This window comes from Psammomys obesus, unplaced genomic scaffold (assembly GCF_907164565.1).
Source record: "Psammomys obesus unplaced genomic scaffold, mPsaObe1.curated_primary_1811, whole genome shotgun sequence".
Lineage (NCBI taxonomy): Eukaryota > Metazoa > Chordata > Mammalia > Rodentia > Muridae > Psammomys > Psammomys obesus.
Genome location: NW_026596240.1, coordinates 13,112,741 through 13,139,796, shown reverse-complemented (window position 1 = coordinate 13,139,796; position 27,056 = coordinate 13,112,741). Strand labels below are relative to the sequence as shown.

At 36.0% G+C, this 27,056-nt stretch overlaps 1 protein-coding gene across 8 annotated transcripts in view; it reads right to left on the bottom strand.

The window, feature by feature from the left end:
- Window positions 1-27,056, bottom strand: part of Znf638 (zinc finger protein 638) — a 93,077-nt gene that overhangs the window by 8,242 nt on the left and 57,779 nt on the right. For 6 of the 8 annotated variants that reach the window (XM_055596322.1, XM_055596321.1, XM_055596319.1 and 3 more), the window contains 15 exons: window positions 25,861-25,919; window positions 25,609-25,661; window positions 24,297-24,347; window positions 20,147-20,215; window positions 19,269-19,352; window positions 18,654-18,722; window positions 17,620-17,657; window positions 16,112-16,243; window positions 13,087-13,215; window positions 12,259-12,300; window positions 11,572-11,706; window positions 9,551-9,673; window positions 6,413-6,450; window positions 1,100-2,315; window positions 447-512 (listed from right to left, as the gene is read on the bottom strand). In XM_055596322.1, the coding sequence (XP_055452297.1) occupies window positions 447-512; window positions 1,100-2,315; window positions 6,413-6,450; window positions 9,551-9,673; window positions 11,572-11,706; window positions 12,259-12,300; window positions 13,087-13,215; window positions 16,112-16,243; window positions 17,620-17,657; window positions 18,654-18,722; window positions 19,269-19,352; window positions 20,147-20,215; window positions 24,297-24,347; window positions 25,609-25,661; window positions 25,861-25,919 (2,304 nt within the window). The remainder of the gene's footprint in view (window positions 1-446; window positions 513-1,099; window positions 2,316-6,412; window positions 6,451-9,550; window positions 9,674-11,571; window positions 11,707-12,258; window positions 12,301-13,086; window positions 13,216-16,111; window positions 16,244-17,619; window positions 17,658-18,653; window positions 18,723-19,268; window positions 19,353-20,146; window positions 20,216-24,296; window positions 24,348-25,608; window positions 25,662-25,860; window positions 25,920-27,056) is intronic. The other 2 variants (XM_055596316.1, XM_055596317.1) reach the window with 2 other exon arrangements.

Sequence of the window (27,056 nt, the reverse complement as noted above, 5' to 3'; positions counted from 1 at the left end):
AAAATAGAAAGTAAACTATACCAGTTAATTTATCTATATCTTAAACTTAAACAAAACTAAGAACTTTATATTGATAAAAGTATTTGAAAAGATTACTAAGACTTCAGAGGCAATATAATTGTATTGGAAAACATTATTTTAAAACTGGTAACATAGTAAAGAAATTCCCAGTAGGTTTCTGCATCTAGTATGCTGTCAACGACTCAATGCTAGTACACATAATAATAAAACTATTTAGTGTACCTCAGCGACAACACCAAAGAACAATGAATTGGTGGCAGGATAGAACCCAAGCATTTCATTCCATTTCATTCCTACCCCACGCCCTAACCGTTTCACTCTCTTAGGACTCATGTTAACTCTGAAGAGGTGAGTGCGAGTGTGTAAGATAGGTGGGTGCTGCTATGGAAGGGTGGATAGAGAGAACATGAATGTTCTCATTTTACCTCTTTCAATTTGGAACTTCTACCAGTAGTACTTTTAGAATTCTTAGTGTTCTGCAAAGCCAATGCCTAAAAATATTAAGAAATACAGAAAAAAAAAAAAAAAGAATTTATACCCAGAATTTATACTTAAAGAAAAAACTTAATCAGAAAATATTTAAATATGGTCAATTATGCAAATAATTAACAAACATACAAAACTAAGTCAATAATCATTTAATGGTATATGCAGTCTCTAAAAGTTATAGCTAAATTCAGTTTCCAAAACCTTTTTTCCTTTTGCCCACAACATCTAAGTTTACGCAATTAGTGAACTGATAAATGAAGTTTTAATTTCAAAGGAGCAAGAATGCCAAATCATCATCCTACGAACCACTACAGACCCTTCCTTTAAATCACAGTTATATTTCTGACTAAATTTTAATTTGGCTACATTTGTGACCAAGTAATACTTTCCCAGTGTGAGAGTAAATGGGAACTTTGAGCTCGATCTACCTGCTTGAATCAATGGAATTGTTTCAGAAAGGGAAAAGGGAGCTTGGGGCTAGAGTGAAGAGATGAAAGCACAAGCCAAAACTATCCTTCCCACTTCATAGCTATAGCAGCAGAGCTATGCACTTCAAAGACAGACCGAGCCATTCTTGTACTCTCCTCACCTTATTGTTGCTGTCATCCCGTTTCATGACGGAAGGTTTAGTCTCTGTCTCCTGAGACTGTTTTGTTCCGTCCTTGTAGTCCTTGAACTGAGGAGCTGAGATCCTCCCACTGCACCCTCTGTTCACACCACTCTGACTGGGTTTGGATTTACTGTTGCTCTCTGCCAAACCTGATCTGGTATTTTTAAGCAGACCAAATTCCTTGGCTGAAATTTTCTTTTCAGCGTTTATTTGGTCTCTAAGCACAGGTTTTGGAAAAGTGTTCTGACTTTCCGTTTTTGAGGTTGTACTTTTTGCTTTAGGAGAAGAGACCACAGCAGCCTTGATGCTTGACTTACTACATACATTCAACACAGTCAGCACACGAGTTTTACCAGTTTCCTCAGGCTTACTGGTCTGACCCACTCCTTTAGTAGGGTCTGCCTTCATTACAGCACTTTCTATTGGCTTTTCTCTTATTGCTGTTATAATCTTCTCTAATTTTTCTGCAAATGTGTTAGCTTCTGCATATGTCTCAGCCTTCTCTGTTTTCACTTGTAAATCCACTCTGGATTCTTTAGTATTAAATTGCTTTTCCTCCTTGTCATCCCCACTACATTTTTCAGGAATATTCTTTTTTCCCACAACCTTTGCATCCTCAATGTAACTTCCCGGTACCTGGGTCACAACACGAGCAGATGGCAGTACTTCTGAAACAGTTTCATGTCTGTCCACTTCACCTATGGCTTCAACCATAGGCTGTGCAATTCCAGAAAATAAATCTTCTGCTTCAGACGGAGACTCTTTTAGAATTCCCTTGATCTTCCTTTCTTCTATGAAGACACTGTCAGATGCTGGTAACTCTCTTTCAGGGTTTGTAACTTCCACCTCTTCCTTCTCAAAGTCAATGGTGTACATCTGCTGGTTTAAAGCAGACTCCTCTATGTTTTCGCTGAATAACTCAATATTGGCTGGAGTGGATGCTACAAGAGGAATTTCTATGCTGACCTCTGCTCCTTGATCTTTAAGTTCCAGTGTTTCAACTGCACAGTCAGAATCATATAACACTTGTTTGGTTTCTTCCTTACCAAGGTCTTCCTGCTGCACTGAAGTTTCTGTTCCAATACTGGAAGTAGTTTCTTCTTCAACCTCACTAGGTTTAACAGAGGGACTATCAGCTGCTGTTTGTACCTCACTTTCATCAACAGGACTGTTTTTCAAGTCAGGGCTAAAAGTACTTAAAAACAAACAAAAAGAACACAAAACAAACAAAAATCAAACTATGATGAGAATTCAATCATTGTAAATAATCTTGTTGATGCCAACTGCAAAGGTTTGCTGATGTACAAATGCTAAGCACTGGGAAATCCAGCCAATCAGCATTAAAATGGCTAAGATGTTCTCTGATGGAAATATACAAGGTGAAAGAGCTAAAATCCTCTATCTTTTTAATTCAAAGGAAACAATAGCACAACTAGGATTGTTGGTAGCTTCCCGTTACTTGTGTAAGTTAACAAATTTTCACTCCTGTTTCAAGTTTGTACATGAAAATGACGAACGAAAATCTGATACATCTCAAATTATTATTAGACACTTTACTCACAGCACAGGTAACTAAACAAAGTGTGGACAGTTTATAACAAAGCTAGTGACCTATGCATGGAAACGAAAACGTACAAGTGAACTTCCATAAAAAGAAGGTGAAATTGCCAGGGGGAAATGCCACCTAACCACTTTACCTCCTTTTAGGATGCAAAGGACCTACATTTAATTTTCTAAAAAATGTATTTTTGAATAATAGCATTTAAAAGCAGCACCTATGTAGCTTTTGGAGAATTAAAATTATAACTAAAACTGTTAGAGCCACCTTAACATGACCATACAAGCTTACTACAAACAAACCGCTTGCTCAGTTGTCATAGAATATTTCAATTATCCAGAAGAAACAGAAAAATACATAGCCAAGTGTATGCAATTATTTTGTCATTGTGGTCTCCCCACATCCACAATAAGCAAACACGTATAATTTTCTAATTCTACATCTTTCACTGAAAACAAAACCAGAATAAACTATTTTAAGTTAACATTCTACACTGCAAGTTGTCTTGGAAGAACTGGAGTTTCTCAGGGCCATGTCTAACAAAGATCTTCATGGAATTGTCAGAAGCAGTGGATTAGAGAAAGGGATCACACCACATCGGCACCTCAGTACAGTCTTAGCTTTTTGTTCGCAAGGAGGCAGAGACTAAGCTGTTGTCTTTGACACGCTTCTCAGAGAATGGCCACATATGCTGCATTTCACAGCACTAGACAATGCCTGACTCTGTCCTGAGATGTTACTTTTATTTCAGAGACTTGGAAAGGTGCGATCTGCCCCAGGAGGGTCTAGTCATTTCATTAAGTAAACTGGTTCTCCCAGAAGAAGAACTGTTAAGTTTATAAATAATAAATATGCTGTTCCTGTGAAACATGAGAAGTTAAAGATGAACACTAGAGATCATAGATCTAAATAACAACATACTCTGATTTCTGTGTAAGCTACTCAGCATATTCACGTTTCCATCTGAAAGTATTAATACTGATACCACGATGCTACCTATCAAGGTGTTCCAGATCCTTGGAACTAAAGTAGACTCTGTGGCCAAACACAAATATGACAAAGAAATGATGACATTCATAGTGACATGAATATTCCTCAAAATACAAAACTTTTGAAATTATAAGATTCAAATATGTAATAAAAAACACTCAAACTCCTGCCTCATTAGTGAGCTATATATTAACCCTAAAGATTTATAAACTGAATTATATATAGAAACATGAGTCTGAACATGAGATTTTTAAATCTCAGCTGAAAGATAAAGCAAGACTTTCTCCATTACCATATTTAAAATGTATAAACAGTTTATTATCATTTATACAAAGAGTAACTATGCAGTTCCACATATGAAACAACATAGGTCTAAAAAGATAATTCCATATTTTGCTTCTGTGCAGTCATTTTAAAGTTTATTTTTACTTGTGTATTTGTATGTGTGTGCGTGTGTGAGAGAGGGAGACAAAGAGAAAGAAAGAGAGACTATCTAAGTTTTTGTGTACTGTGTGAGTGCAGGAGTCCTTGGAAGCCAGCGGAAGGCATTGGTCCCCTGGAGCTGGAACTGCTGGCAGTTGTAAGCCTCCATGTATGGGTGCTGAAACTCAAACCTGGCTTCTGAGAGATCAGCACCTTAACTTCTGAGCTCTCTCTCCAGACTCACTGTGTGTTAATCTTTAAAAATTACAGTGTTTTCTTCACAGAAATTGTTTTAACAAAAATGAGTATTTGTTTATTGGCTACAATGAAGTAAAGTTTCAATGTTGATGTATTTAATTTGGAATGCCAGTGAAATGTCAAGTAATTAACATTAATAATAGTTAAAAAAAAAAAAAAGCAAACAGGTTTCTTTGTTTTTCTTTTTATGACATAAAGGAAAACAGTCACATTCTGAGAAACAATGCAAAAACAATTCAGAAAGGCATTCAGTACACAGGTATCCTATTCCCTGACCCCACCAATTCAGAATTTTCTAAAAATGCATATAATAAAAGGTAGGAACGAGGAAAAAACATGACATCATAAAGCACACATCCCAGAATGAGATTTAACAATAGAGAAAATTAATGTTTATTTGAGAGTTCTACCAGGTATTTCCCCATATTAACTGATAAGGGAAATTTCATCTAAAACCCTTAATCAAATGACACATAAATAGGATAATAGGTATGGTGAGGATAAGTCAAAGATAATGTAAGTTATTACTAAGCTATGAATGTAAGATTTCCTCTAAGCAATCTATGATTAGAATTTTCATTAATTAGAAATAAAGGTGAACTGGCAACCACACTTACTTTAAACAACGACAGCATTCTCTAGGTGTAAGTTTACACAAGTAACGTTAAGGACTCTGGCTCTATCCCACGCCTTTAAGTGGACATGTTGCATCTTTGCAACACAACTCATGAAAACAAAAACAAAAACCAACAGAAATCGGAAGTGGTTTTAAAAATCAATTTAACAAGCCTAGAAACTATCTGTAAACACACTTTTTGAGTTCTTATAAAGAAGCAAAACAAACAAAATAGACAACACACTGTTTCTGCTAAAAACAAGCTTTTTGCAGATTTTGTTAAAGCGTTACAAAACAGAATACACAAAAATGTATTTTGGGGGAAATTTATTTCTTGCTATCTACACAGAAAAAAAAAAAAAAAGACATCCGTCCATACAACCACACGTGGCACTATTATTTATTAAATAAGCTTGCTGTGGACTTGCACCGTTTGATTACAAACTTTCAAAAAGTATGTGCTGACATACACAGCAACCCAGAAATGCTGCTTATGAGTTACCAATATATTTTAATATGCTCATGATCAGTTTAACAAACTAGAATACTTTGATTTTGTAAATAGGTAGTTAATGAGAAGAAAATCTGTAAGACATTGTTTATAAAAACACCAAATACATACTTTTGTATTTTGAATTATCTATTTCAAAGCAATCTTACAAGATTTTAAAACAGACTAACAAACAGCAGTAATCAAAAGTGAACACCATGGGTAAAACAAATATTTGAGTCAATAGATTGAAGAGACTCTGAAAATCACGCCTCATTAGTGAGCACAAAGTAGTATTTCCTTTATTTTGTTTTGACAAATATCCCCAATCCATACTTTAAATATTCTAAATCTGTACCAACTCTTAAAAAATACATTGAAAATTCTATTTTTGGACCAGACATCGTGGCACACACCTGTAATCCCAGCACTTGGGAGGTAGAAGCAGGCGGATCTCTGAGTTCAAGGCCACCCTGGTCAACAAAGTGAGTCCAGGACAGCCAAGGCTACACAGATAAACCCTGTCTCGAAAAACCAAAAGAAAAAAAAAAAAATAGAAATTGTATTTTTATTTTAAGCTAATAAAATTTTTAAGATTAAAAATATGAAACTGTATTTAACTATCCTGGAACACAACAATCTAGTGAAGAGCATGTCACACCAATCGAGGCTTAAAATGCTCCAGGGTGTTTACCAAGCATAAAAATTCAACACTTTTATATTCAATTCCAACGGTTTATATACAGTTTCTCTTAACAGTCAATAGATACCTGAATGAGATTAAATATGGCCACCAACCAAAACAATCCCTAAGGCCAATAAGAATTCAGAAATAAAGGGACAACAAGCTTACACAAATAAAAAGAACAAGTAAGGCACATGAGAACAGTTACTATAACATACAGAAATACCTAAACAATACCCAAAAATGAAAGGAAACAACGTAAAGCAACATACCTTTCTTTTCCTAGCTCTGGCTCATTCTCCATTTGAACCTACAATATAATTCACATTTTATTAGAGGTTATTCTAGTGGATTTTCAGTACTGAGCGCACTCACTCAATACTTGCAGTAAAATGGAGAAAGTAGAAAGTGAGCTGCCTTAAAAACAAAGAGTTAGTTTTTTTGAATTCGCATAACTTATATTCTAGAACTTTTTTCTCATTAAAACCCGCTGCTGGGCTACACAGAATAAGTCAAATTACCAATTTATGAGATATTGATAGACATGAGAAACTTTTATAAATTTTAAAAGCCTAAAAATAGTATCTTTTACTTAGAATAGAGCCAATAAACATGACATAAACATTTTCCTTGTAGATGTGCTTTTAAAGATTCGTATTTACAAGGAAAACATTTTCACCAAGTGGAGCATGGTGCAGCAGGCCGTAATCCTAGCTACTTGGACCCCTTGAAATCAGGAACTCAGTACTAGCCAGGACAACTAAACGAAAATCTTCAAAACAAAATAATCACCTCTACTTAAACATCTACAAGGGGGCTGGAAAGATGGCTAAATTAGTAAAGTGCTCGTCATGCAAGCACAAGGATGTGAGTTCAGACTCCCTGAATCCATTTTAAAACATTATGAGCACTAACATGCTCAAAACCTCACTGCTGGGGCTAGAGAGAGTAGGCTTCCTGGGTGTTGCTGGCAGCCAGTCTAACTTAAACAGTGAGCGCTAGCTCAGTGACGCAACCTGTGTCAAAAGAGAAAGTGGAGAAACAACACACCCAACATCTACCTCTGGTGTCTACACAGATATACATACATAAACACACTGACACACATACACAAACATACACACAATATGTTCTGTTGCAATAATCCTTTTAAATATTATCTGAGGGGCTAGAGAGATGGCTCAGAGGTTAAGAGCACTGGCTGCTCTTCTCAAAGGTGCTGAGTTCAATTCCAAGCAACCACATGGAGGCTCACAATCATCTAAAATGAGATCTGGTGCCCTCTATTGGCCTGCAAACTCACATGTAGGCAGAACACTGTATAAATAATAAATAAATCTTTAAGATATTGTCTGAACCCCCCCCCAGCAATGTAATAGAGCATCAAAATGAAGAACTCAATGGGTCATTTAAAAAGTTAAAGCTATTATTACTATTTTTTTAAAGGACAGGATTGTGGGGACTGTAGGAAGGTAGGAATCAATCTGGAGGAGTTAAAGAGAAGAAACAAAGTAAATGTGATCAAAACACTTTAAATTCTCAAAGGATTAATAACATTGTTAAAAACAATCGCTTTTAGGTAAAAAAAAAAAAAAGTAAAAATAAAAACTTGAATGATTTTCAAACTAGGTTCTAGCCAGGCACTGTGGCACACTTCTGTAATCCCAGCACCTGGGGAGGCAGGTGGGTATCTGTGAGTTTGAGGCCAGCCTGGTCTACAAAGTGAGTCCAGGACAGCCAGAGCTACACAGAGAAATCCTGCCTATAAAACAAAACAAAAAAACCACCAACAAAAAAAATTCTTCTTTAAATTTTTTATGTGTTTTGTATACACGTGAGTGGAGGTAAGAGAACAAAGAGACAGAAAAACAATTTGCATGGGAATGCACCCCAGGAATTGAATTCAGGTGGTTAGGCTTGGAGGTAAAGTGCCTTTACTGAGCTGGCTTGCCTATCTGTATAAAATATTTTACGTGTGTATATTCATACAGCTTGCCTTCCTATCTCCTTCAAGTCTTATAAAAGACTCTTCTGTAGGGAGTTTCAACTTAGCATTTTAATATACATAATTCTCTATTTGTGTCTATCTCTTTTTTTTTTTTCTAAGACAGGGTTTCTTTGTACAGTCTTGGACTTGCTTTGAAGACCAGGCTGGCCTCAAACTCAGAGATCTACCTGCCTCTGCCTCCCTGAGTGCTGCAAGACCACGCCCGGCTTGTGAGGAACTGGGTGGGCTGAGGCACGGTTTCACATAGCCCAGACTGCGTGAACTCTTCCCTCAGGAGTATTGGAACTACAAGCATGTGTCATCATATCTGACTTTGTAATTCTTTTTATATTGATTTGTCTTCACAACACTTTTTACCATCTGGTATTTTATTGCTTGGTGTAGTAAACACACATACACATATATGTATATACATATCTTTCCTCAGTTAACTCAAGAATTTTGAAAGATAAGAAAAAAGCATAGATACCAAACATAAGGTCCTATTACTTACCCCTGCTACTGAAACACAACAGAACTATTAGAAAAACACAAATCTGATGTATTTATTGCTTTTCTATATGTATTCTACTGTACAACTATGTAAATCAAGAACATGTAAAAGTTGCTTTCTTATACAATAAAAAACTATTTTTTCCTTCCAGAAAGCAACAATGGATCAAAATCAGCACCTATTTCTCGGTATAATCACAGTAGTTTCTCTCTCCTTTTTTGTTTGTTTGTGTTTTTTCGAGACAGGGTTTCTCTGTGTAGCACTGGTTTTCCTGGAACTCACTCTGTAGACTAGGCTGGCCTTGAATTCAGAGATCCGCCTGCCTCTGCCTCTTGAGTGCTGGGATTAAAGGTGTGCCCCATCACTGCCTGGCTTATACCAGGTCTCTTTACATGTCAGTATCCAAATGTAGTTACAAATTTCAAAATTACCAACTTATATCATGTACTCTGTTCCCACAATCATCAAAACTGTAAGACACTCAAACAATTTTTAAATAATCAATATAAAGAAACATCTAAATTCAGAAGTTTGACTGCTACATGATCCTGAGATTACATTCACAAGGTTTCTGAAGTTTTCTGAGAAAATGTCCTGTATGTTTTCTGACTTTAATTCTTTTCTGACTTTCTTTTTACTATTTTATATGGATGAGTGTTTTGCCTGAATGTACGTGACTGTACCAGGTACACGCATGATACAGGGTCCTAGGGTCCTAATGGAAGTCAAAGGTGGCCCTGGATCCTAGACACTTGAACACAGATGGTTGTGGGCCACAACATGGGCTATCAAACCGGGGTCCTCTGCAAAGAGCCAGTGCACTTGACTACTCAACTATTTCTACAGACCCAGCTTTTGACCTTCTAATGTAATAAAAGTTGATTTAAAACAAACAAAAAACCCACTTACCTCTGAGAGCATCTTTGGAGATAATGTGCAGGTCAACACATGGTCACCTATATTTTGTGGATTTTGTTTCAGAAAACTGTACATTGACAGAGCTGATTCGGGACTTTCTAATTGAAGAATCACCTTCAGAAAATATTTTTAAGTAGAATTAGGATGTTATCTAGCAAATTCCACTTTTTAGAGGATACCCAGAAGAACTGAAACCAAAGACCCAAACATTTATTTACTCACTTACATTTCAAGAAATATTAGGCACAAACAAAAGTGTCTACTAACTGATGACTAGATTTTAAAAACATAGTCTAAGCACATAATAGAATGCTGTTTAGCCTTAAAAAAAAAAAAAAAGCAATTCTGATATGTGCTGTATCAATGAGTCTAGAGCATATGCCAACTGAAATAAGCTAATCACAAAACTGTAAAGACAATTCAAGGGAGGATAGGTGAGGCGTTAAGAAGTTATTCTTTAATATACAAGAAGTGTCAGTCTGAGAAAATAGAAAAAGTTAAGAAATTGGATGGTGGTGGCAGCTGCACACGGTGGGGATGGTCGTACAATGCAAATGTGCTTAATGCACCTGGACTGACCCCTAAGGTTAAAGTGATAAATTCTAATTTAAGAATACATTACAGATGGTAGGTGAAACAAAAAATATTTTAACTTCTCCCTTTCTTTAAAACAGAGGAGTAATTTGTAAGGGCTGGGGAGATGGCTCAGGAGTCACTGTTCTCCCAGGAGACCTGAGTTCAGTTCCCAGGACCCAGACTGGGTGGCTCATGACTTTCTGTAACTCCAGGTCCAGGGGATCCAACACACTTTTCTCTCCTCCAGCACACACAACACATAAAAACCCACAAAAAATTAAAACACGGGGCTGTAGAGATGGCTCAGAGGTTAACAGCACTGGCTGTTCTTCCCAAGGTCCTGAGTTCAATTCCCAGCAACCACATGGTGGCTCACAACCATCTATAATGAGAAATGGTGCCCTCTCCTGGTCTGCAGGCAGAGTGCTGTATAAATAATAAATAAAGAAATCTTTCAAAAAAAAAAAATTAAAACACATATACACCAAACCCCCAAACAACCAACCCAAACAGAAAAACCATATAAACAAAAACCCAAAAAAGACTTGCTGTGCCAAGTTTCGAAAGTTTAAACTGCTTATGTGCCACCTGTGCCCTGCCTTCCCACTCTATGCCACACTTTATGTAGAGTACCAGACAGGCAGGCTCTATTTATCAGTTCAAAATATACTGAGGAAAATCAGTAGCTGGCTGTTACTTAATTACATATACTTAAGAGACATACTTGTAATATACTTATAAAATGAATTACTATTACTTTGTAATAAGAAAGTAACTGTAATGAAAAGCACTGCCCTTTAAGGTAATATACTACTGACAAAAGTCTAATTTTTTCAATTAGGCATAGTAGTGTTATCTGCCACCCCAGAAACTCAGTAGGCAGAAGCAATAATGTATAAAGTTATGATTAGCATGGGCTACACAAGAGAATCCTGTCTCTATCAAAGAAGACAAATTTGAATAGACATATATCAGAAGTACATAAAGAAGGTAAATAAACACATCAACAATTTTGGTTTGTAATTTTAAGTAGAGAAGCCAAATCATGAAATAAAGATGACAGCTCTAAAACTGTGTTTTACAGTCAGAAGGATATACATGTTAACCTGTATTTTTTTGAGTTTTGAGACACTGTAGAAATACACACACACACACACCATGCCCTTCATTTTATAAGGGTAAAGAGCTTTGCCACAGTCACATAATTTATGCATGGAACCTTTCCAGCTCTGTAGACTTCACAACTTTGTTCTCTCTGTGAATCTTATTTCCCCTTAAAAACTAAGAAGAGATTTTTTTTTAAATTAAATCACAGTCTGAAAGAAGTTGTCCTAACCTGTTATACTTCCGCTTAATGGTTGAATAGTGTTTATAGATGCTTCAATTCAAAAATCAAGTTAGAAGCTCCAGATGGTAAACAGACAGGGTTTAGTTACCTTGTTTTTGTTACTCATGAACATATAGCGATCCACTTTTCCAAACTGATGTCCAACACAAAGCACACACTGAAGTCCGTCTTCAGGTAAATTGTCAACATGTACCAATTGGTTATAAATTTTATCAATATTTGCCTATATTTTGTTGGGATAATGTAGAAAACAAAAATAGATAAGCATCAAACTTCAGTAAATCACTGATTAGCTTTAATTTAATATTATAGAGGCGAGGCGATGGTTTTTTCAAGAATAAGAAATGACTATGTGGAAGAAAATAGTAGTCTTCTCCTCTCATCACCAGTTTGGGAACTGAACCCAGTCTCATGTGTCCTAGAAAAGCCCCTCATCTCTGAGCCAACCCTCAAGCTCAATAGTAAGATCTTAATTTTACAGCTAAGCAATGAATAAAACAATATCATAAAACAGGATCTGTATTTCTTCTATGTTATCCTCAGCTGGAACATCACCTATATGGCTACTAATTACGCATTTAAGTGTATAAAATATTCATTCATATCAAGGACTATGTGACACTTTTCATTTTTACCAAGAAAAGCTGTGTAATATCTCAGTCAACTCCGTATTCAAATTGCTACTGGGGTTTTCTTTAATTGTTAAGCAGAAAAAAAATAAAACAAATATTTCAATTAAACCAGTACACAAAATCATTTAAAATGTGAAACTCACCTCTGGGTCACTTTCTCGAATCAAAGTTGTAAAGAGAGCTTCCTATAAAGCCAAAAATTCAAAAGTAAAAGGTAAAAGCTCTGTCTCATTCATATACTAACACTCAGTCATGATTTGATATACAATGATCTACACAGCTATGGATAACCCAGTATTTCATAAAATGAGATACCTGACAGATTTTAAAGTTACTCTAAAAAATGATTCTTAAACTTTTTCTCTTTGATACTACTAACATGTATAACAATTCCATCGATGCTAGCAAGTTAGGATGACTATCAGAAGAGGTTGCTCAAATTTGCATTTCTCCCAGCCTCTATGAATTTCTATCTCCTTTTAGGCCCTACAGATACTGAAATGTTTTTGCATCAGTGGATGTTGTATTTGAACAGATCTGAATCGCATGTGAGTACTTAAAAAAGTACTTAAAGGAAGCAAAACTGGCAGTAGCATAAAGAGCTATTCTATTACTTTGGCAGCTTTAAGAGACTAAACAGTGAGGAACAGGGAACAAGCTTCATATGATTAAAACAGAGAAGGTTTACTGAATGACTAAGTGTGACAAATGAGGAAAAAAAAAAATTAAGGACAATCAACCATATTCTGTTTTGACTGTCAGCCAGAGAGCAGCAGCTAAGAAAGACCTTTTTAAAAACAGGATTCCCTCCCAAAGAGTGGGCTGAGTGGTCACTAAAAGGAGAGGAGACTTTTGTAGCCTAAAAACAGTATGTGACCCAAAAGAGAAAACTAAATAAAAAAATAATAATAAATTTGGGTCTTAATAACCTAATAGGATCTAGGAAAAATGATGAAATAAGTCTTATTTACCTCATCTTTTATGTCCATATCTTCAGGAGCTATAGTTATGGAGAGCTGATTTCCATCCATGTATATTGGGAAGCAGGTGTAAAATTTTACCATAGATTCTGCAGATTTTTTGTTTATTTCTATATATGCCTTTAAAAATAAAAATGAAAAAAAAAGTGAAAAAAATTAACTCTTCCTGAAAAGACTTGACTCTTCAGAGTCAAATGACTTTAAAAACTTAGTCTATAGGCTAAGACTAAAATAACAGCAAGAGGAAGTAAGTGAACTGATAGGCATATTAAAGGGAGAACCAAAACACATTCTAAAACTAACACTGAAAAAGTTCTGTATATTTTTGATAAATATTATGTTACTTATGATAAATATTATTTATCTTATTCTTACCTCATTCTGGACCTTAGCTGGTCTTGTCTCCTCTGCCTTGAGGCAGTAGAATTACAATCAGGCACAAATTTGTCTTATTTATTGTGACCAGAACTTACTTAGCATTAGAAACATTTCTGCCTCATCTATTTATTTATTTGATGTAAGGCATTTAAATTAAGATCTTCCTTAGATTTAAATAACTTCTCATTCTTCGGTACAATGGTATTTCCATTTACTCTGCCTGAACATTATCCAGTGAGTCCTTTATCCATTAGTCACCTAATGGCAATTTGTTACCAGTTTGTCCAATGTAGCACCTGTATTCAAGTTTATATCATGTATTCATTTTATATAATGGCCACAAAGTACAGTGCTACGAGCAATTTTAAGTGCTTCCTGTAAGTGAAAAGGCAAAAGTAATCAGCAGAACAGATTGGGAGGAGAAAGAAAATGCATGTGGCCTGTCTGAGTGGGTAAAGGCCCTTGTGGCCAAGTGTACCCACCAGAGATCAATCTCTGGAACCTACATGGTGGAAACAGAGAGATGTGTCCTTCAAGTTGTCCTCTGACATGCATGCACACACTGTGGATGTGCATACTCACATACACATATACAAATAAAGAAACGCAACTCAAAAACAAAAACAAAAACAAATCATATGTTGAGTTTGGTTAAAAAAAAAAAAAAATTAGGGTAAGAACAAATCCCAAGTTCTGGAAATTGTAAAGTTGAGGAAAGAAATGTGTTGTTAAGTTTGCATTAATACCTTAAACTGCCAAAGCTTTGTATGTGTGATAGAAATGTGCCATTATCAAGGAGGAGACATTAAATCTGTGTATACATGATATGTGAAGGATACAGAATACGTACGGTTCAGTACTACCAAATCTAGAATAACCACTGGGTCTTGAGACACAACTATTAGCAGAGTCTGGTATTTTCCTATATAATTTTAGAAAAGTATTAAAAATTTAAGAAATAATTCTATTCAATACTAAAAAAATCTGGGCACATAATCTTGGCTTACTAGCTTAGATTCTGTACCTATTTAAACTGTATTTATTACATGTTTTGGTATTACAATAGAACTTATCAATCTGAATTGTGTTTAAAAGCTCAAAATTTCCCATTTCACTTTACTGTATGAAAAAACTTCAATGTTAAAGAATGTGCTGTTTTCTATTTTTATTTCCCTTTAAATATTATAGATAACCTGTATTTGGGCTGGATAGATGGCTCAGAGGTTATTGGTTACTCTTCCAGTTCAATTCATTTGTTGAATTCCCAGCTACCACAGGGTGGCTCACAACCATGGATAATGAGAACTGGCGCCCTCTTCTGGCATTCCGGCACACATGCAGGCAGAATGCTGCATGCATAATACATAAATAAATATTTAAAAAACCAGGAAAACAAATAGCCTATATTTAAAAATAAGAGCTTTTTGGGGCTGGAGTGGTGACTCAGTAGTTAAGAGTATAGGTTGCTCTTACAGAGGACCCAGGCTTGATTCTAAGCACCCTCACAGTGGCTTGCAGCTTCCTGTAACTCCTGTTCCAGAGGATCTGATGCATTCTTCTAACCTCCACAGGGACCAGGTACACATATGGCAAACAAACATGCATGAAGGCAAAACAGTCATACAATAAAAACATAAAGTTACATCTGTAAAAGAGCTGTACCCCCACATGCTGTGCTCCATGTCTGTTAAAGTGTGGGAGTCTCTAGTCCACTTAGAAAGCTGTGTCCATCACACCTAATGCGAGACTGCACGTAACTCAACTTGCACTCTCCACTGCACCAAAAGCACGCTAGCTGATGCGCTCTCCATTGCATTATAAGCACACTAGCTGATGGTCCTGCTCCACCTACCCCACTAGTGTCAAAACTTGAATGACTGCCAACTTGGCTGACTCATAAGACTTCCCACTGCCCAAAGAGTAATACTTTCAACTAACATACACATGTAAAAGAAAAATAAAAAATCTTTAAAATTTTCAACTATCATTTTGTGTGTGTGTGTGTGTGTGGGGGGGGGGTGCCTGCATATATGTCTCGTGACATGGGCCTGCAATGCCCCTAAAGATCAGAACAGGGTATCAGATCCATTGGGATTGTAGTTATAGGCTGTTGTGAGCTGTCATGTGACTGCTAGGTATCAAGTGTGAGTTCTCTGAAAGAGCAGCCAGTACTCTTAATTGCTAAGTCATCTCCCAGGCCCCAAATAAATAAATCTTAAAAAACAAAACAAACAACAAAAAAACCTCACTTCATTAGAACAACACTGAAATAGAAGATACTTATGTTTTTCACTTTAAACATCCTTTAGTTGGGCTAGGGATGTAGCTCAGCAGTACAGTGTGTACACAGCCCTAAATTCGATCCCCATCCCTCCCTACAGAGATTGGAGCCGTGGCATGATGGGGACTGAACCAGACTGGGACAGAGGAATCATGAACTTGAAGCCAGCCTGAGCAGGACCTTGTTTCAAAACCATAAAACAAAAATAATAACATATATAAGGTTTAAAAAGCAATCTCTTAGCTTAAAAGAGTTTAATTTTGAGATGGTCTCTTAAACCTTTAGTATTTTTAAATTTTTAACATTTTTATCAAAATGTGCTTATAAACAATTTAAGCAGTTATCACAAAATCTTACCTTCTTATGAGATGACAAAATCAAAATATCCTTCAAACAGCCAAATGGCTTTGCTAAGTTGTAAATTTCTTCTGTAGAATATCCTTTATTAGGTAAATTAGAAATAAAAACTATGCTCATTTCCTCCATTTCCTTCAAAATAAATTAAGAAAGTGATTAGTATTTAACTTACATTTACTAATTCAGGAAAGCAATATAAATCAGGAGACTGATGGGACCTAAAATTAAACACAAATGCCCTTCGTGATGGCCTGAATGAGAAAGGCCCCTACAGCCTTACACATTTGAATGTTTGATACCAGTTGGACTGTTTGAGGACTAGGAGATATGGCCTTGTAGAAGGGGTTCACTCCAGGCCCAGCCTCGAACTCCATGCCTGCCCCGGTTGTCATCCTTCCCACCATAATGATCACAGACTGACCCTCTGAAACTGTAAGGAAGCCTCCAAATACGTTCTTTTATAAGTTGCCTTGGCCATAGTGTCTCAGGAACAGCAACAGAACAGTAAAGACACCCTTAGGATTTGCAAACCTACAATTTTCAATTACACAGAATAATTACAGTCATAACATCTGTCATCTAGTCTCCTTTTGGCTTACTGTTTAAAGCAGAAGTTCATACCCCTGACTAGAGCCCCTCTTCCTTCCTCTACCGCTACTACGCTTGTGCCTTACAATGTGATGTGTACAGCTGCACCCAAGCCAGCTGTGTCTCGTCATCCTCCTGAACAACAATCACTCTTTAGGCAGTTATTTTTTAAGCTTATTTATTTCCTTTAAGATCCTTATACCACGAGTAAGTACTTTTATGTTTTATTTTGTTCCAGATCTACTTATACTCTTAATTAAATTTCTTATTATGCTAGGTTTTCCTTTTGTGGACAGTGAGAATTCTAGAGCCCCTAAGGTAAACTTGGTCTATTTTGATTGGGGGGGGGGGAAGGAAGGAAGGAAGGAAGGGAGGGAGGGAGGGAGGGTGGGAGGGAGGGAGGAAGGAAGGCCTGCAATGAGTTATAGCTTTAAAAACAAGGTTTCTCAGGTTTGTTTATATATGGCTCCTTCTAAAGAGCTTTACAGGAATGCTGTACTACCCTGACCCTATTATACCAATGCTTAAAATACTTTTCCTAAAGTAAGACATACTACTCGGTGATTTCATACTGAGTAGATTATTAAATAAAAATAAATTGCAAATGAGAAATCTCAAATTTTAACCAATAAATCTAGGTGAATGAGATTTAGGATGTTCTCAAACATACAGGAAAATAAATGTCCTTCAAATAAATTAGAAATCTACTTGTTTTTCTAGTTCCAATAAGTTGTTATCTAACCCCAAACCCATTTTGCATACTCTCAGGAGAGTAATCTTCATAAACACACACATTTATTCAAGGTTTTTAAACCAACACCGTATCTAAAGAATTGAAAATTACTAAGAACTTTTGCCATGCCAAAAAGTGAAATACAGTTGTTCAGAGACTACTATGTAAATAAAATACAAAAACTGACCTTGCTCACTGGTTCACTTTCTGTGGCCTTCCAAGTACCTTAATACCAAAAATAGTGAAAACACAATTTTTAAAAGTTCATGCTATCTTCAAGATTTTACTTCAGTCAATAATAAAGTAAAGCAGTTATTTGAACGTGTATATGACTGACAAATGGTTAAAAAACCAGTAGGACATAGGTATAAAAGTGATAACAGTTGTCTTTTCTTTTATTGAAAAAATTCTTTTCTCAATCAATATATCCTGATTATAGTTTCTCCTACCTCTACTCCTTCTAGCTTCTCCCAACCTCCCCTCCCATCCAGATGCATACTCTTTCTGTCTCTCATTAGAAAAGAACAGGCTTCTAAGAGAAAGCAACAAAATATAACAAAATAAAATAAAGACAAAACAAAAAATATCACATCCAAGTTTGGAGAGAAGGAAAAGAGGCCAAGAAAAGGCACAAGAACCAGAGACCCACTCCATCGCACACTCAGAGTGTCACGCCATAATTTACACACAGAGGACATGGCGCACACTCCCATACAGGCCCTGTGCGTGCTGTGCTTCAGTCTCATTGAGTCCATATGGGCTTTGCTCAGATGATTTAGAGAGCCTTGTTCTCCTGTGACACCAGCTTTAAATCATGTATCACAGTTATTCCTCATGAGACGAAAACTTCAAAAGGATACAGAGACAGAGTATAAATCTAAACTGTAATGTATTTCATTTGACCTGGGATTTGACCCTAGTATTAGATAAAACAACTTTTACACAAACAAGTAATACAACCAGAAGAACCTCTTCTCTTAAAAATTCTTTCGGCTGGAGAGATGGCTCAGAGGTTAAGAGCACTGCCTGTTCTTTCAGAGGTCCTGAGTTCAATTCCCAGCAATTACATGGTGGCTCACAACCGTCTATAATAGGATCTGATGGCCTATCCTGGTGAAGACAAAGCACTCATCTACACAAAGTAAATAAATAAATACATTAAAAAAATACTTTCTTTCAACTTTAAATACAAAGACCAAAATACAATTTCTACTGGCCTACCTGAAATAGTTTCTTCAGCACTTTTTCCTGTGGCTTTGTCTTCCATACTAATCTTGATTTCAGAGTTTGCTGCACAAAATAGACTACTTTAATTTTCTAAGAAATTGCTAATATAATTAAACTAATGAGTCTGAACTAGAATTTAAGATAGTAATTTTGTCACTTCAGTTTCTCTCATGCTACGAAAAACCTCTCTTTGGAAAACAAAGTAACCCTTTTGAGGCTGTGTGGCTGTGTGTGTGATGTGGAAGCTAGAGGTCAACATTAAATGTCTACCTCCATTGCTCTCAAAGCTTAATTTTTTGAGACAGGGTCTCACTGACACTAGATATCATCCACTCAGCTAGGCTGGCATGCTAATGAGCTCCAGGAAATCCCTACATTATCCCCCCAACTCAGCACTGGGATTACAGGTGTGTGCTATGCCTGGCTTTTACGTGGGTTGCTGGAAGCCAAAAACAGGTTTTCATGCTTGCAAACGGAATACCCTTTCAAAAACTAAGCCATCTCCCAGGCTTCCCTTTGGGAATTTTAGAGAAAATTTTCAAAATATATCTTGAATACAAACCAAGAGGATCTAAAAAATAAACCACTGAGTGATAGCACATGGTTTACCTGGTTCAGTCACGGGTTTATTGGAGTCTTTGTTTTTGATATTCCCAGACTTTTTAGCTTCTAGAGACTTCTTTCCAGATTTTGCTTTTAAAAGTAGAATTAAACCATTATTCTAAGATTAAATGCCTACACATTTTACATATTTCATATTAATGTATCAGAAATAAATAGTTCAACCTTATCTGAATAGCAATTTTATTATATATATTATTTATTTCCACCTTTTTACAAGTAATATTAAAAGCAAATTTAAGTTTTGACATATTTTTATTGGCCTTAAATTAGTTCCAAGTTTAATAACCATGTAAGATATAGAATTTTAAAAAATACTTTTGACATTTCTACAAAGGTTACTTGGAATTAAACTATTAGAAAATGTACTATTAAAAGGATCATGCTAATGTCCATGTACAACATTCATGTTAAATAGTGTTTCACTTCTTTATCAGGGAAAATAATCTGCTTTAAAGTAACAAACATCAAATAAACTTTAAGCTGTGGAAGGGACTACAAAATGACAATTCTAACAATAGGGAAAAAGGAAGTATCTAAACCATTTAAAGGGGGCAATGAAAGAGAAAACTATGAATATATTACTGTCAGACCATATAGTTATATAGATACATATAATACAGTCATAAAATATATTGTTAAAGAATATATACAGTAAAAAATGTATCTTTAATGGAAAATATTGTTAAAGAAGAAAGTACCAACAAATAAAAATCCTACATTGTAAATTTTAAATACTGAGGAATACTGAACTCTTCAAGATGTTATCAGATACTAGAAATTATTGTATGAATTCTAAACTTGTTTTCAACAATGTATCCTTTAAATTTGTAAAATTTATAAGCCTCTCTCCTCAGTTGTCTTACCTGTTTTGAAAGAAGCTTTACCTTTGGCAGCTACCGTAACCGCAGATTTTACAGAACCCGCTGATTTCCCTAAATTACAAAAGCTATAGTCAAAACTGTTTTACTTGATATAAAATTAGTATCAATCTCCAAAGAATCTCATTAAAAACCAATATAAGAATAACATATTTTATTCAAAACATAAAGTGTTACCACATTTTGGGACATCTAGCAATGTAGCTATCAGTTACTAGGAAGTAGGACTTAAGTTAAATATCTCTCAATGTATGAATCAACTAGAAGCTAAAATACAAAGTATGAGGACAAAAGCAATCTCATGTGTTCACTAGTGCCAAAAGCAATTGCTATGGAGGCTCTCAAGATATGATTCCCTGGATCACACTTGACTGACATGCATTTAAGAACACACAAAGGTCACATAAAGATGGTTCCTACTTATTGTCCCATTTGAATAAGACCATTTAAATTGGTCTGATCGCTCAGTTTACCTACGCATCTATAACAGTTGCTTACTTTCCAAGATAATGATATTTATAAGCACAATAATCTACTATAAAACAGAGAGGCAAAATCCTTTCTATTATTAAAAAAAAGAAATGCCAGGGCCAGATGTGGGATAGCTTTTTACTAGCTATTGTTCAAGAGGGCTCCAAAAGCTGTCAAAATGATATAGGCACTTGCTGGTTCCTCTTGGCTGCCCACAGTAACTAGATGGTAAGAAATTATAGCTGAAGTCATCACTTATCTTCATTACAAGGAATAGAGAAACTGGAGCTGAGCTGGAAAGTTTCTAACTCCTGGCTAGTTTCTCCTATCCCAGAAGGTACTCTGAAGGATGCTTGCATAGAAAAGGAATCAACATCTTTACCAGCTACGAAACCTACAAACGGTAATACAATCTTGGCAGATAGGATGTGCCTACTGATGCAATAGTGGTAAGAGTGTTATGAGAGTAGCCAACTGTTCTTTGGTTGAATTTGAGGCTCTCTCCACATGAGGAAATTCATACCTGGCACTGTAAACCAGGGCAAAAACTCATGCTGATGAGGTTTTTAGGGTCTAGAGGAAAACTAAATCTAAATAAAACTAAAACATGGCCCCAAACTACGTTATAAATGTTTATAACGTAGTTTATTCCACAGGCAAATGCTACTCGGCCTTAATCAGAAAAGCTAGTCTTTGCAATGGACATTGGTAAATGCAGAGATTCATGGCTACATCAGGTGATGAGAGTAAGCAATGGCGACACTTACAACACCATCTAAGGCTCAGGAAAAACTGTAGAAGAGAACAGTCAAAGAGTGTAAGAGCCAGAAGATAGGGAGAAAGGCTATGAAACACTGTCTTTAGGGTATAAGATGGCTTCTGGAAACACTATATCATACACAGCAGCTGATGTGGCCTTTAATGGCCTGCAAAAGACTGGGCCAGTCATTCATCAGTCATGAATCTGAAAGGGATTCAAAGGACCCTGGCCCTCCCCAAACCAATGGCTATTGATGGATTCAATCACTGTCATCAGTTATTTACCCACAGATGAGCCCACCAGGCTCCAAAGGACAGTACAAACTAAAACGAAAGAAAGACATGGATATAAGAAGAGACTTAGTTGGGGTGGGTGGTGCACACCTTTGATCCCAGCACTTGGGAGGCAGGGGTGAGTAGATCTCTTTTGAGTTTGAGGCCAGCATGGGTAACAGAGCAAGTTCCAGGACAGCTAGGGCTAGGTAGCTAGGGTTACCCAGAGAAGCCCTTTTTGAAAAACAAACAAAAAGGCAGACATACAGGAGTGGGAAAAAAAATAAGAGGATGAACACAATGCATTTTATACACATAAAAACTGTCAAAAAACAAACTTAATAGAAGTTATACATAGCAAGAAAGTAAAGAGAAAATGGGCAAGAATCAATTAGTACACTGAAATTGAATTACAAGTTAAACTGATAACTTGGGCATTACGAATTCTGTGCTCTTCTCCACACTCCTCTCTCCTCCACAAGGTTGGTAATTATTACAACTTTGTAACACAGACATTACAAAGATAGATACATTACAACTATAATTTTAAAATTAAATCATATGAAAAGAGCCATTAACATCCATAAAGACAATCTACACTCACCTGTTATACTCAGAGACAAGCAAAAGTATAATACAAGTGCCCTCTCATTATCTGCGGTTTTGCTCTCCAAAGCTTTAATTACTCACTACCAACTGTTGAACTTCAAATAGTTCAATGAGCCAGTATTAAACAGAAATTTTCAGAAAATGCACTTTCTAAATTTTAAATTAGGGGAGGGAGAGGAGTCATCCTGAGAAGTGGAATGGACTCTGCAGCTGTCTAGCTTCATACAGCCTAGCACATACAGGACACACATGCTACCTGCACATTAGTTGTCTGCTACACCTTTGAGTCTTTTCTAAAAAGGGTTCTTTATTTATTATTTATACAGTGTTCTGCCTGCATATATGGCCACACCTTTGAGTTTTACAGTGATCCTTGTAACTCGTGTATCTTGCAAGGAGGCATAAAGTACTTCCTTTCAAAAAAAAAGGCGGGGGGGGAGAAACCACTTTACATAAGTCACTTTATTTCTTACTGTGCCTAATTTAAAAATTAAACTTTATCATAGCCAGGTGTGGCACACCCCTTTAATCCCAGCACTCAACAGGCCAGAGGCATGCTGATCTCTTGAGTTTGAGGCCAGCCTGGTCTACTTACGAGTTCCAAGCCATCCTGGAATACACAGTAAGACCCTGTCTCAAAATCTCAATTCCAGATGTAAATGTATATATGAATATATGTACACATATATAAACATATATATTACAGATATGACTAAATCACATATATTTAGACCTTTTCAAAGTGAGACTTTTACCATATGTCTTGGAATGTATGAATATATCCCTGTCTATAATGGGCAAATCCTGCACCAATCCTTAGAGTTTGACACTTAATTAGTAAATTCTTAGTAATTTACAAGTTTGCTATTCTGAAACAAACTGAACCTCAGTAAGCCATTGAAAAGATTTCTTTATGTATACCTGCTATTGTCACGGACAATTCACTTTACCACTTATATGAGAATGCTACATATTTAAGGAAAGAATGCCTAGCATTTATTCCCAGCAGTTAAGGGCTGACTAACAGCTTTACTTCCCAGCCTAGTGATCTCCATTTGTGATTCTCATAAACTTTAAATACAACTATTTGCTAAAATGAATGAAATTCCAAAATTTTTCCTAAAAATTTATGACCATCTCAGAAGATAGACTCAGACTACTACGTGAATAGTCCAAATATTCCAGTTACCATGGTATTTCCCCTTTAGTACAAAGAAGGCAATTTAATATAGTAATTTAATATAGTACGCTCTATCTTGAATATTTCTAACATAACCTGTAATTAGCAGGAATAGGAAATTGGAAAAAAAAAATCCTGTTACTTAAAAACCCACTACAGTGAGCCAGGCATGGTGGTACACACCTGTAATTCTAGCACTCAGGAGGTTGAGGGAGGAGGATCAGGATTCAAGGCCAGCCTCGACTACAAGGCAAATGCAGGGGACCATTTAGGATATATACAATGCTGTTTCGAGTACGAACAACAAAAAAAACCCACTATAGCTTATAAAAACTACCTGTGCATTTATATGGACAAGATATTAGAGATTCATAAGGATTAACATATAAGCCATTTTACAGGAAAAAAAAAATCTGGTTGAAAAGAAACAATTTTTCCAAATACTAAGGTCTTTAAAGTCTCGGTAGAAACCAGAGACTTTATAAAAGAAAAGTTATCAGTGAAAGAGGAGGGAAAGAGCTGTGGTATCCATTCCAAGAAACACGTCTCCAGCTAAAGTATTATCTTCCATAGTTAACATTAGAGCACTGGGAGCTAAATCTCATTCTGACTACTAATGACTATAATTCTCAAAGATTAACACACATATTTAACATACGTTATCACATGAGATACAAGCCTATGTAATTCTTTAGCAAATTAGTTAGTGACTAGAATCCTAATAGAAATAGAGCTTCAAAATAGGCAGTAGCTCAATAGTAGAACACTTGCCTAAAACACACAAAGTTGTGCATTCAATCCCCAGAATTACAAGAAACAAATAAGCAATATAAAACAACATACCTGTAAATTTGTTCACTTTGACTGTAGATGGCTTTATTTGTCCAGTTTTGGCTAAAATAATTAGAAAATGTATTTCAATAACACATTATAAACAACATTCAGATTCAGGTAAGAGCTAACCTTGGAATAATTTTCAAAGAGCACTGTAGCCTCCAATCCCTTCTGCCCTGGGATTTATTACTTAGAAAAATTCCCAGATCTAGACAACTAAGTGTGTCAAAATGCACACTTCTAATGTTGGGGAAGGTCTTAGTGGGTAATGTCCTTGCTCATATAAACATGAGGATCTGAGTTAGAGCCCCCAAAAAATTATGAGTATGGTGGCGCACATTTCTAACCCCAGCCCTGGAAAGCAGGCGAACTGGAGAGTTCAACATCAAGTGACACTGTCTCAAAGGAGGACACGGTTCCTGAGGATGAGACCTGAAGGTGTCAGAGATTCCAAACGCAGGCACATGCAAATGTGTTCACACATGCATGAAAAGGTTTCCTCCCTTCTTTCATTTAGTAAAATTTAATAATATTAAGCTTTCCTTCAGAAAGACCATACAAACAGTTCCATTAATATTAATTAACAGTTGGGTGGACTCTATTTCCATACTAACAAAGTATTATCAAGTCATCAGCCTTCCTGGTAGACGTCTTTCACTATAAGTAGGACTCTGATTTAATTTTTTCTTTAATTACAGAGAGCTATATAAATTTTCACATTTAAAAGTCTCTTATAAGACAGATGTGGTGGTTAACACCTTTAATCTCAGCACTAGGGAAGCAGAGGTAGGAGGATCTGTGAGTCTGAGGTCAGCCTAGTCTACCTAGTGAGTTCTAGGACAGCCAAGGTTATGTAGGGAGAGTCTGTCTTAAAAATAAAACAACAATAAAAACAAACCAAAAGGAACTTCGTTTGGATCACCACTATTCAATGTTCAGTAAATAATGCCTTTCTAATATCATTTTTCAAGAAGTTTCTGTGAAAATGACAAAATACATTCACTTGAGTGAATTTTAAAAGTTAACAATTTGGTCTAGAGAGGTGGCTTAATGGATAAAAGTGTCTGTCTTACAAATATGAGGATCTGAATTCAGGACCCATGTAAAGTTGGATACAATAGCATTCATCTGTAATCCCAGCATGCCTGAGGCAAGCTGGAAGAAAGACAGAAGACTCCTCAGAAGCTCAAGGGTCAACTAGTCTGGAATACACAAACAGTGAACAACAAGAAATTCTGCCTCAAAACAAGAAAAAAAAAAAAAAATCAAGGATCAATATTTGAGGGTCTCCTCTGACTTCTACATAAAGTTTATAACTTACCAGAAGATGCTGAAGCAACAGTTTCATTGATTTTTGAAGCATCTGTCTCTTTTCTATTAAAAAAAAAAATACAAACCACTAAAAAGTAATTCTAAGTTCTACAAATTTCTAAAACTGAAGTGTTTAAGAAAAATTAAATGCACATTTTATAATCATGCACAATTTTAAAATCACAGTGGTTAAAGATGTAGTCTTAAAAATGTTATACACAGACACATTAATTTTTCATATGAAAACCACAAATTCACTTACTTCAAAGCAGATCCAAGTGATTTCTTGGAATCTGAAGGTTTCTTTCTCATTTCTTTGTTCTAAGAAGGAAATATATTTAGAACAAAAAAATTACTTTCCTCAACTAAAAAAGTTATTTTAGACAATATAGAAAAATATATAGAGTTCAACGATGAAAACATTCAAATCTTTCTATTCTGAAGTATAAAGTGCTTATTACCCTTTTCTATCTATATTTTCTTCAATTTGTGATCATATTTTGGTCATTACAACAGCTTCAGAAGGGCCTCTGATTTTGTCTTCCCTTTCCATATGCCCACATTCTTTCAACAATATAAACTGAGATTGAACTTGCCACTCCTACTCTTAAAATGTCACATCATGCTCAAGGAAAAAGAACAGTCCTGTAGTCTCACCTTTCTGTATGGGATACACACAAAGATCTCCAGTAGATGAAACTACATAGTATGAGACCACAGGTTTCACTATACACATACACTTGACGGCTGAATGTATAGATTAGTTACAATGAGAGATTAATGATAATAACAGAACACAATATGTAATTACAGTAACATGGTGTGGTCTCTCAAAACATCATACTGTCCTTTTTACTTCAAAGAAATAGTTCATGACTTCGTTGGCATATAGACCACCAACATATACTCTAAGTACACACCTGAGCAAAGTAAGAATTACTTGAAGAAACGCACCATGGGCTTCTTAGGGGGGTGGTGCATCACAGGAGGTAGGGGATAGGGGTTAAGGGACAGTGGTTAGGGCACAGTAGGCAGGGGTAGGCTGATCTCTGTGAGTTGGAGGCCAGCTGGTGTACAGTAGAACTCACCAGATCTACATAATGAAATATTATCTCAAAAGGTACCACAGGGTGATATGCAAGATTCCAAAGGAGAGAAGCAACCAACCTAGCTCTGATACTTATGAACTACAACAATAAACAGCCTAGCACAAGAACCCTCAGACTGCAGTAGTGGCATGCATATTTTGGCAGTAACTTAACAGTTCTCTAAATGGACTTAAGACCCACTCAACAAGATGAAAACCATGTCTAATACTGGATATATCCATAGATAAGTGTAGCCCCCACCCTAAATCAAAGAAACTTTTTTTTTTTGCAACAGACAAGACCATTACAGAAAACAACAACCAATCAAAATGCAGAGTTGTGGAGCCCAGTTCCAATGGACACATCTAGA